The 10,753-nt window shown below is 46.4% G+C and overlaps 1 protein-coding gene across 1 annotated transcript in view; it reads right to left on the reverse strand.

Moving 5' to 3' along the window:
* LDHD (lactate dehydrogenase D) overlaps positions 1–3,842 on the reverse strand; it is a 6,113-nt gene extending 2,271 nt beyond the window's left edge. Inside the window, exons 1-8 of the mRNA XM_008584074.1 lie at positions 3,771–3,842; positions 2,423–2,535; positions 2,083–2,224; positions 1,742–1,883; positions 1,428–1,587; positions 941–1,140; positions 717–845; positions 508–635 (exon numbers count right to left, since the gene is read on the reverse strand). Coding sequence (XP_008582296.1) covers positions 508–635; positions 717–845; positions 941–1,140; positions 1,428–1,587; positions 1,742–1,883; positions 2,083–2,224; positions 2,423–2,535; positions 3,771–3,842 — 1,086 coding nt within the window. The remainder of the gene's footprint in view (positions 1–507; positions 636–716; positions 846–940; positions 1,141–1,427; positions 1,588–1,741; positions 1,884–2,082; positions 2,225–2,422; positions 2,536–3,770) is intronic.
* Between the last annotated feature and the right edge of the window lie 6,911 nt (positions 3,843–10,753).

Below are 10,753 nucleotides of genomic sequence, written 5' to 3' on the forward strand. Positions count from 1 at the left end.
GAAAAAAATCCCCCCCCCCCCCCCCCCCCCCCCGCCACACACACACACACACACACACACACACACAAACGCAAGATGATTGGCCCAGGTGTGTGCTTGCCAGAGGCTGTCACACTCTCCCCTGCCTCCCACCCTCAGCCACTTGCAGATCTCCCAGCACCCCATACTTCTGTGACTTTGCATGAGCTGCCCAGAGCCCGGCCTCCCTTTCCTCTCCATCATCTCCTCCCACAGGAAGCTTTCCCTCTGTGTTTATAGCTACTAAGGACACTGGGGGCCTGGCTCACAGTAGGGCTCCCCAGGGCTTGGCAGGCAACTGTGCTTTCCCTCTAGACAGTGCCTGAGAAGCGGCTGGGTAGGCAGTCTGCTATCCTGGTTCTGCCACCTGATCAGCCAGGCCCTGACCCTGTGGGCCTCAGCCTGCTGCTCTGGACAACAAGGCAGGGGTTCGAGGAAAGGTCCACGGGCTGAGCTACAGTTCCCATCTTCAGCCCACTCCCAGCTCACCTTGCAGCCTGGCCTCAGGGCCAGGATTGCATACCAGGCGTTGTGCCGTGCTGCCCAGAGCCTGCTGCGCTCTTCGGCCTCCTTAGCCCAGGAGAAGTGGGAGGCTCTGTTGTTCCTGGTGATCTCCTCTGCAGACAGGGGAGGAGGGTTGACACTGGGCCCCACTCTGGGGAGCTGAGGCCCCATGGCCCCACCACACCCCAGCACACCTGTCCGCTGCAGTTGCTCCGCCAGTGCCTGCTCAGAGCCATGGAACTCGAGGAAGAGCGTAGGCGCCACAGCGCAGTTCAGCTTGCTGTGCCTGTTGCAGGCATCCATCGCAACGTCATCCAGGAACTCTGGGACCAGGGAGAGGACAGGCCAGGTAAGGCCTGGCCTTCCAAGAGGGCCTCTTCTGGGGAGCCTACCCTGACTGCCTCAGTCCCCAGCTCACCAATGCGGGCCACAGGTACTGCAGCCTGGAGGATGTTTACAGTGCTGTCCACAGCAGCCTGGACACTGGGGAATGCACAGGTGGCGGCCACCGTGGCCTCAGGGGAAGGGTGCAGGCGCAGGGTGGCAGCTGTGATGAGGCCCAGCGTCCCCTCAGAGCCCACAAAGAGCCCTGTGAGATTGTAGCCGGCTGCACTCTTCCTGGACCCAGGGGACACACAAGGTAGGTGACTGCCCAGCCATGTGATAAGGGATTCCTGACCAGGACACCATCCCCCAGGCACTAGTGTTGCCGTCAAGGCAGACATTCCCTGGCACACTGCTCCACAACCCAAATCAGCCTCGTTCTGGGAGAGCAACCCCCAGTACCATCAATTTTGGCCCATGTGACAGGGTTTCAGTGCCCTCCAAAGCCTCGCCCCCTGTCCAGGAGGCCAGCTGGACGAGGTGCCTGTCACAGCCCACAGGCCCTGGCAGAGGGCGCTCACCGAAAGTGGCGGCCTCGGCCCGCGGTGTGCAGCAGCCTCCCATCGGGCAGCACCACTTCCAGGTTGAGCACATTGTCCCGCATGTTGCCATAGCGCACAGTGTTGGTGCCTGAAGCCCCAGTGGCTGCCATGCCGCAGAGAGAGGCATCTGCACCTGGGTCTGGAGGGCAGAGTGCAGGACAGGGCAGCCTGGGGTGGGCGGGAGGTCCTTTCCCTCACACTGGGAGAAATAGGGTCCCCCGCAGCCCCAGAAACAGCCTTGCCAGCAGGGAGCCCTTGGGGCACTGGGAAAGGTCCCCAAATCCCAGGCCTACCCACAGGAAACCAGAGGCCGGTGTCCCGCAGGTGGGTGTTAAGAGCTTTGCGGGTGACACCAGGCTCCACCACCACAGAGAAGTCTTCTGAATTCAGCTTCACGATTCGGTCCATATGGGTTAGGTTAATGCAGACACCGCCCTGGTGGGAGGAGTCCCAAGAAGTCAGGCTGACCCAGGTCTCCCACCGGGCACAGTTTCTGGACCCCACCCCTCAGCTGACCTCCCAGCAGCCAGACCCGGGCAGGAGCTTGAGGGCAGGGCCTGGCTGACAGCTGTGTGTGGTGAAGGACAAGTGTGGTGAGACCGGGCCTGGGGCAGGGGTGGACACCCCACTGTACCTGCATGGCACAGACTCCGCCTTCAAGCCCAGTGCCAGTGCCGAATGGGATGATGGGCACGCCTTGGCCGTAACACAAGGCTGCCAGCCGGCTGACCTGGTCCACATTCTGGGGCCACACCACAGCATTTGGAGGATGGCACCTAGAACCAGACCCTCAGTGATTGAGGAGGAGGTGTTGCAGGGCTGAGGGGACATGGTGGGCAAGGGGCAGAGAACTCCCCTCTGGACAGAGGCTGCCAGAGCACCCTAAAATAGGTGGGTGGGGGAGAAGACAACCCAGGACCCTCACTCCCAGCCAGGGTTTCTGGCAGGGGAGGGGGCCCACAAGCCCCCCACACCTGTACATCGACTCATCATGCCCATGCTGCTCGCGGACCACGGCAGCCGTGGACACGTGGGGGCTCCCCACTATGGCCTTCAAGGCCTCCACAAAGCCCTCGCTGAGTTCACCCTGCAGGGGAGAAATACATTGCCAGAGTCACCGGAAGGACACCAGGGGGGCCAGGAGGGGTGGGAGCTGGAGTGGGCCTCCCCTATCCTGACACCATCCTGAAGGGTCAGCTCAGCCAGGCCTTGCCAGGTGGACCCACTCTAAGCAAGCCTTCTAGACAGGAGTGCCCCTTTTCCAAACAGAACCATGCCCTTGCTAACTAAAAGATCTGCTCTGCCTAGGTCAGCTAAATTGTAGTGCCTTGGGAGATGTGGGGTAAGTCAGCAGTCATATCCACCTGTCCTGGAAAACATCATTATAAGACCATTTTTATTTAGAAGCAGACTTCATGGCAACAGAAAGTCATAAAATAACCTAGAATGCTTCTTGTAACCCTTACCCTAGATCCCTGCACCTAGGATATAACCTAGTAACAATCCCAAGTGTGTACGTCATGTACAACCAGTAGAAAACCTGATGAAGTGATTAGGAGAAGCAAATGCTTCTCCCTTCTTGTGACTATCAAATGCCAGGCTCTGCTGGACCTCTTCAGAGTGCACTTCTGAGGGCAAACTGACCTATGTGTTTCCCTGGTGGCCATCTTTATATTGGCTCAATAAATCCTATGCTTTATATATTTGGCCTCAGTTTCTTTTAGGTCAGCACCCTTCAGGAAAATTGTCACCAGAATAAAAAGAAAAATCAGATTCACTCTACAAAAAGGACATCAGCCCTGCTTTAGTGAATTGAAAAAGTTACTCATCTTGGTCTTCCCTCCAAGGCCAGCCAAGCACTGCCCCAGGCACACAGGGGATTCAGAGCTTGATGAGGAAATGACAGGAAGGAAAAACTTCCACTGTCCCCTTCCCCAAAACTAAGACACCCCCCCCACACACACACACACTCTACCTTGGTTGGGGGCTTGTACATAGGGCCCTTGGAGCCTTTCTGGGGATTTCTTCCCGTTTTACAGATGGGGGACAAGGCCAATAAGTCAAGGACAGAGCCTGGTAAGAAACCCAGGTCCTTGGCTCCCAGGCACTCTTTCAAAATGTATGTTTATATTCCAGAACCCCACCGGCACCCGCACTGTGGGTGAGGGCTTCGGCCCATCTCGCTCCACACTCATGCTTTACACAGGGTCAGCCCAGTGATCCTTTTGCCCAAGGTCAGGTTGCACAGTGCTGGGGTATAACAGAGCCTGGGCAACTTGGGATCAGGCCCTCCAGGGGGCTCCTCCCATCTCCCCCACCTACCTGCTGTGACTTGGAGCAATAGCCCCTCCAGGGGACTAGCCCCCAGGTTGCAGCCCTAAGCAGGCGGGCCATCCCTGGCAACAGCCACTGGTTTTGAGGCGGGGAGAATAGCCACTGGTTTTGAGGGGTGGAGAGACTGAAGGTCAAGGCTGCCTAGCCCATTGGCTGTGCCAGGGGTGGGGCTTCTTAAGGTGGCATGGGCTTAAGGTGGCCCCAGCAGACCTTGCCAAGTCAGGGCTGTCTGTGGAAGCCAGCATCAACACTTTTTTTTTGGCAGCTGACCTTGATGTTATAACACCACGCCCTAACCAACTGAACCAACCAGCCAGCCCTGTCAACACTTCTAAATGAGAGGCAAGGTTCACCAGACACATCAGGAAACTGAGGGGAAACGGCCATTCCCTGGCTTCGAATTCTGCAATGGATTCCGTGTTCCAGGGCCCTTCAAATGCACACTCCTTGCTGTGGCCTTATCAGTCCTGCGGGCTCCTGCTGACCTCTCTGTCTCCCCCACTTCCTTCAAGCCTACTTTTTGACTGTCCAGCTCCAGCTTCCGATTCTGTTCCTGTATACCCAGAGCTCCAGCCAGGCTCTGGGCCTTGGCACATGCTATGTCCCGTGCCTGGCACCTTCTCCAGACTCTTCTCCAGGCTATCACCCTGCAAGTCTCAGCACCAGTGCCACAGTTAGGGAGGGCACCCTCAGGGCCAAGAGGAGGAAGCTCAGGGAGGCCCTTCTGAGATGGGATGGTGTAGGGCAGTGGGGCAAACCAAGAAGGCTTCCTGGAAGAGAAGATCTGAGGATGAGTAGCAGTTCACCAGGGAGATGGAAGGAAAGACTTCACATCCTTTCATCTGCACCCTCCCCCTGGGCAGAGTGATGTGGCTGCTGTTCTTGCAGCTATTCCTAGCTCAGTTTTCCTCCCGCAGCAATGTTGAGGAGGCATGTTGCTAACATCACTGAGATAAAGCTATACCTAGCTTTGTTTTTCTTCCCAGTCGTGTCAGGAATACAAAATTCTGCCTCATCCTAGTTGGGGTTCTTCACCCCAACCATACTTGAATGAGTTATCCTTCCACCCTCAGTGTGTTGCTAACCGGCTTGTCTCAAAAAACAAGTCTCTTTTCCGGTTGGTTAGTTCAAATCAAGGTCCAGTGGAAGTCCAAACAATGCATTTGGTTAATGCATCTCATAAATCTTTTAAAATCTATAACCGTTTTCCCCCTCCCCCTTTTGTTCCATGCCATTCATTTGTTCTGTAGAAATTTTCAGCTTCTGTATTTGGATGATTTTGTCCTTGCTGTAGTTTAATATATTTCTTTAATCTCTGTATTTCTTGAAAACTGTTAGATCTAGATGCGATGCCATCCAGTACAACTTTCTGCGCTGATGGTAATGTTCTATATCTGCATTTTCCACCTGGTAGTCACTAGCCATGTGTGGCTATTGAGCACTTGAAATGTGGCTAATGGAACCGAATTTCCAGTTTCATTTAGCTTTATTTTATTTTAATTTTGAGTGGCTACAATATTAGATAGCACAAATCTAGAGAATCAATTAGATTCAGATTTCGTTTTCTTTGCCAAGACTACTTTGTACATGTGTGTTTTAGAGTAAGTTTAAGGTCTTAAAAATTCCAACTTCACGGGAAGCCAAGGGAACTGGGAGGTACAGGGTTTCTTTTGGGGCGATGCAAATATTCTGGATTAGATGGTGGAGATGGTTGCTCAACACTGAATATACTAAAAACCATTGAATTGTCCACTATAAAATGGTAAAAATTCTGAGTTTTACGTTTTGTGAATTTTATCTCTAAAATATATTTTTTTAAAATTCCAACTGAAATTTTGAGTGAGATTGCATTCAATTCGTTTATTAATTTTCTGAGATTTGGAGTCTTTTTAATATTGAGTTGGTCCCTTCAAGACAATGGAATCTCTATTTATTCAGATCGTCTTTTATATCTGTTATTGAGGTTCTAAACTTTTCTCCATAGGGATCACAGAGAGTTCCTGTATACTCTTGACTCAGTTTTCACTAATGTTGACATCACAGGTAGCCATGGACAATTAACAAAATTAAGAAATTAACACTGAGAGAAGGGGAGGGGGAAAGAGGTAGAGAGAGGGGAGGGGGGATAGGGAGGGGGAGGGGAGAGATTGGATTAGGGGCATAAAGAATAAGTTTGATTTGTAACAATGAATATGCTAATAAAAAATTTTTTAAAAGAAATTAACATTGGTATAATACTAAACTACAAGTTCAATTTCATCAGTTTTTTCAGTAATGTCCTCTTTTTTTTCATTCCAGGATCTAATCCATCATTTGACATTGCATTTCATTGTCTTGTTTGTTTCATGTCCTACAATCTGTGACAGGTCATCAGTCTTTCCTTGTCTTCCATGACCTTGACATTTTGAGGAGTGCTGGTCTGTTATTTTACAGTATGTCCATCAATTTGGATCTGTCTGATGTTTTCTCATGAGTAGATTGAGATTTAGCATTTTGGTCAAGAAAACCACAGAAGTGATGTGCCCTTCTCAGTGTATCATATTAGTGAGTACGTGATGTCAGTCTGTCCTATTACTGGTGACATTAACCTTGATCACTTAGTTTAGGTGGTGTCTATAGGGTTTCTACACTTAACAGTGTAATTAATTTGTAATTAATAAATATACTGGGGGAAGATACCTTACCACTGTGCAAATATCCTGTTTCTCCTCAAACTTTCACCTGCTATTTTTAGCAACCATCAATGGATCTTGCCTACCATAGTTATGATTATGGCATTCTAATGGTGATTTTCTATTTCTCTTATTCTTCTATATTACTTACTTAGAATTATTCTCTAAGGGAGGGCTGTCCCTTCCCATTTATTTATTTGTTCTCAGTGTGGACTCGGATATTTATTTTATCCTATATCTTATAATCTAATACTGTTATCATTTATTTTGTTGCTCATATTATTCCAGCTTTGACCATTGGGGGCTTCCCTCATATAGGCTTCTCTGTCTTTTAGACTGTCCTTCACCTTTTTTTGAGCACTTCCTTACTTTCTGTCACCACAGGATGCTCTAGACTCATCTTGTCTTTTCCTTGTCCCAACCCTGTAATCAACCAATTTTCCAAGGAGCCCTGGTTCTTATAGAGGCAAATGGTATTTGGCAACCAAGATCTGGGTACTAGAGATGCTCTTGAAAATCACCAATGAGGGGTTAGAGCACAGCCTTAAAATACCAAGGTCATGGGTTTTGACCCCTGTACTGGCCAGCCACCAAAAAGAAAAAACAAAACACAAATAAGAAAACAAACAACCCAATTTAAAAATAGGCAAAATATCTAAATATATACTCACCAAAGAAGATATGCAGATGGCAGATAGGCATATGAAAAGATGCTCAACATCATATGTCATCAGAGAATTGCAAATTAAAATGAGACACTACCACACACCTATTACAATGGCTGAAATCCAACAAACTGACAATGTCAAATGCCGATAAGGATGCAAAGCAGCAAGAACTCTCATTCATTGCTACCGGAAATGCAAAAGGGGAGTCACTTTGGAAGACAGGTTGAGAGTTTCTTACAAAGCTGAAGATAGTTTTACTCATTGTCTAGGAGCAACCATGTTCCTGGATATTTACCCAGTTGAATTGAAAATTTATGTCCACACAAAAAAGCCTGAACACAAATGTTTGTAATAGCTTTATTCGTAATCAAAACTGGAGACAACCAAAAGATCCTTCAAAAGGTGAATGGATAAACCATCTGTGGTTCATTCATACAATGGAATATTAGTTAACAATAAAAAGAAATGAGTTGTCAAGTCACAAGAAGACATGAAGGAAACCTAAATGCATATGTTAAGTGAAAGAAGTCATTCTGAAAAGACTATGTAAAGCGTTATTCCAACCATATGACATTCTGGAAAAAATAAAACTATAGAGACAGTAAAAACATTAGTAATTGCCAGAGGTTCGAGGTAGTGGGGGCGATGAATAATCAAGTATAAGAGATTTTTAGGGTGGTGAAGCTATTCACTACAATACTGTGATGGTGGATACGTGACATTGTGTATTTGTCAAAACCTATAGAACTTTACAACACCACGAGTGACCTTTTTTTTTTTCCATGCCCGCCGAGTGACCTTTCATGCAGGCAAAATTTTAAAAAACCATTTAGGAAGTTGGGGTATCCCAAGTAAGAATGCAGACTGTGACAAAAGACTCTAACTGTATCTTTGTAAATCTATGAAACAACCTCACTGGGGAGGGTGGAGGAGAGAGGTGTTGACCTACGTAACTTTGGGAACGAATGGAGTTTGTAAGACTAAAGGCAAAAGGAACTGCACATCAGTACTACACTCTAGTCACTAAAGTTCTCACAGGCGTACAGGTTGACAATTCTGCGACAGCTCTACCTGTGTACAGAAATTGATCAATTAAGTAAGTAGATGTTGAATGGTGGGAGTCAGGTTTGCCACTGTTGGAGTGGAAATTTGCAGATCAGCAAAAAAAGGAGGCCAGAATGATCCATATGATAATTGGAGACATCAATCGAAACCCATGGTTAACTTAATATGGATAGAGATGTTACATACAGAAATATTTATAGATATGTGCATATAAGTAACTTTGTAGACACCCATATGTTTCTTTGGTCTGTCACCCAAGGGGGACTAAAAATAATAATACTCCAGTAGCAACAAGCACACCTGGCCTTTGTTTCTAATACCAATCATCTCCAATAAAAGGAACCAGTGCTTCTTGGTGAAATGGCTGATTTTAGGATAAGGGGAAGGAAATATATAAGATAATCCTGGAGTATCTTCTAATGCCAAAAAGGGAGTGCCAGCACACACACAGACACACACACACTGATAGGGGCATGTCAAACAGACACAGGAGCCAACTAAAAGATTTCCCAATGGCCAAAGCTGGAACAATTTGATCAACTAACTAAATAAAATAGTATTGGATTATTACCCAAAGTATAGAGTAAGTATTCACGAGTCCGCAGTGATGTAAATAACTGGTTCAATGAATTAATAAATGGGGACAGGAGACAAGTCTTGCCTGCCTGCAGAATTCCAAATAAATTATCTAGATATTTCACGCTGAAGGTAGGGGAGCATACTTTCCCACTCCTTCAGTGTGGGCCGCACATAGTGACTTCCTTCCAAGGAGTACAGTATAGAAAGGAGGAAGAAAAAGAGTAGCTTTACAGTGGAAAAACCTGCTGCAAACACGCCTTTAGCCAGATGATCAAGGTCAGCATCAACATCAGAAATCGTGTTGATAGTATGTGCCTTTAGTGGGTTGAATGGTGTCATCCTGAAGTTCATGTCCTTCCTGAAACCTCAGAATGTGACCTTATTTGGAAATAGGGTCATTGCAGATGTAATTAGATAAGATGAGGGGGGCCCTTAATTTAGTGACTGATGTCCTTGTAAGAAGGGGAGAAGAGCACTGGAGACAGGAGGGGAGGCAGGAGGGGAGAGTGCCACGTGATGACAGAGGCAGGGATTGGAGTGAAGCTGCTGCAGCCCAGGGAGCTGCACAGACCACTGGAAGCCAGGAGGAAGCGAGGCAGGACTCCCCCACAAAGGCTGCAGATGCAGCATGGCCTTGCCAGTGCCTTGATTTTAGACTTTTATCCTCCAGGACCGTGAAAGAATAAATTTATGTTGTTTGAAGCCACCCAGTTAGTGGTACTTTATTACAACAGCTCTAGGAGATTACTGTAGTACTCTTGACAGGGTGTGATGAAAACGGCACTTTACCTCTGGGATCTTCCGCTCAAAAGCCCACACCCCCAGTCCAACCTTGATAAAAATGTCAGATAAATTCCAGCAGAGGAGCAGCCTACAAAATGCCTGTCCAGTGCTCCTCAAAACTGTCAATGTCATCAAAAACGAGGAAAGTCTTAGAAACTGTCACAGCCAAGAAGAACCTAAGAAGACACAAGAACTAAATGTAATGTGGTGTCCTGGATGCATTCCTGGAACAGAAAAAGGAGATTAGGAAAAATTAAAGAAATCTGAATAAACTATGGACTTCAGTTAGTAATATATTAATGTTGGCTCATTAACTATAACAAATGTACCATGCCAATTAATGTAAGATGTTAATAATAGGGGAAACTGTGTATGGTTGAGGGGGAGGGGTGAGATAGGAACTCTGTACTATATGCTCAATTTTTTCTAAATATAAAACTTTTTTAAAAAAATTAGGTCTATTACTAGATCTGCTGGCACCTTGATCTTCGACTTCCCAGCCTCCAGTAGCAACAAATAAATTTCTGTTGTGTAAGCAAAAAAAAAAAGTCTATTAATAAAAAATAAAAATGAAAAAGAGGATCAATAGGGGGATTAACCCTACCAGATAATAAAACACAATAATTTGAACTGTGAATAGACAGAAAGACCAATGGAACAGAATAGAACGTTCAGAAATGTACCCAAATACACATAGAAATTTAGTGTACAATAAAGGTGGCACTTTAAGTCAGTGTTATAAAGATAGACTCATTAATATATGGTACCTGGAAAAAAAAATTAGATATTTGTCCCAAGGTAAAAATCAAATAGATTAAACATTTAAATGTAAATACATGAAACCATAAAACTATTAGAACAAAATAGTATTCCTTGAATTGGTGAATTGGTGTGTTGATGTAAATAATCCAGTCGATTGCTAATCAATGGGTATAAAATTTCAGTTGTGCAAGATGAATAAGTTCTAGAGATCTTCTGTACAATATTGTGTCTGTGGATAACAATATTGTACACTTAAATATCTGTGAAGAGGGTAGATCTCAGGGCTGGCCAGTTAGCCCAGTTGGTTGGTTAGAGAACAGCCTCATAACACCAAAGTCACAGGTACACCAGCTGCAAAAAAAAAGAGGGTAGATCTCATATTTTGTGTTCTTACCACAATAATTTCTTTAAAAAAAAAATCCACTAGAGGAGTAAAATGACA

Source organism: Galeopterus variegatus, unplaced genomic scaffold (genome assembly GCF_000696425.1).
Source record: "Galeopterus variegatus unplaced genomic scaffold, G_variegatus-3.0.2 Scaffold3139, whole genome shotgun sequence".
Taxonomy (NCBI): Eukaryota; Metazoa; Chordata; class Mammalia; order Dermoptera; family Cynocephalidae; genus Galeopterus; species Galeopterus variegatus.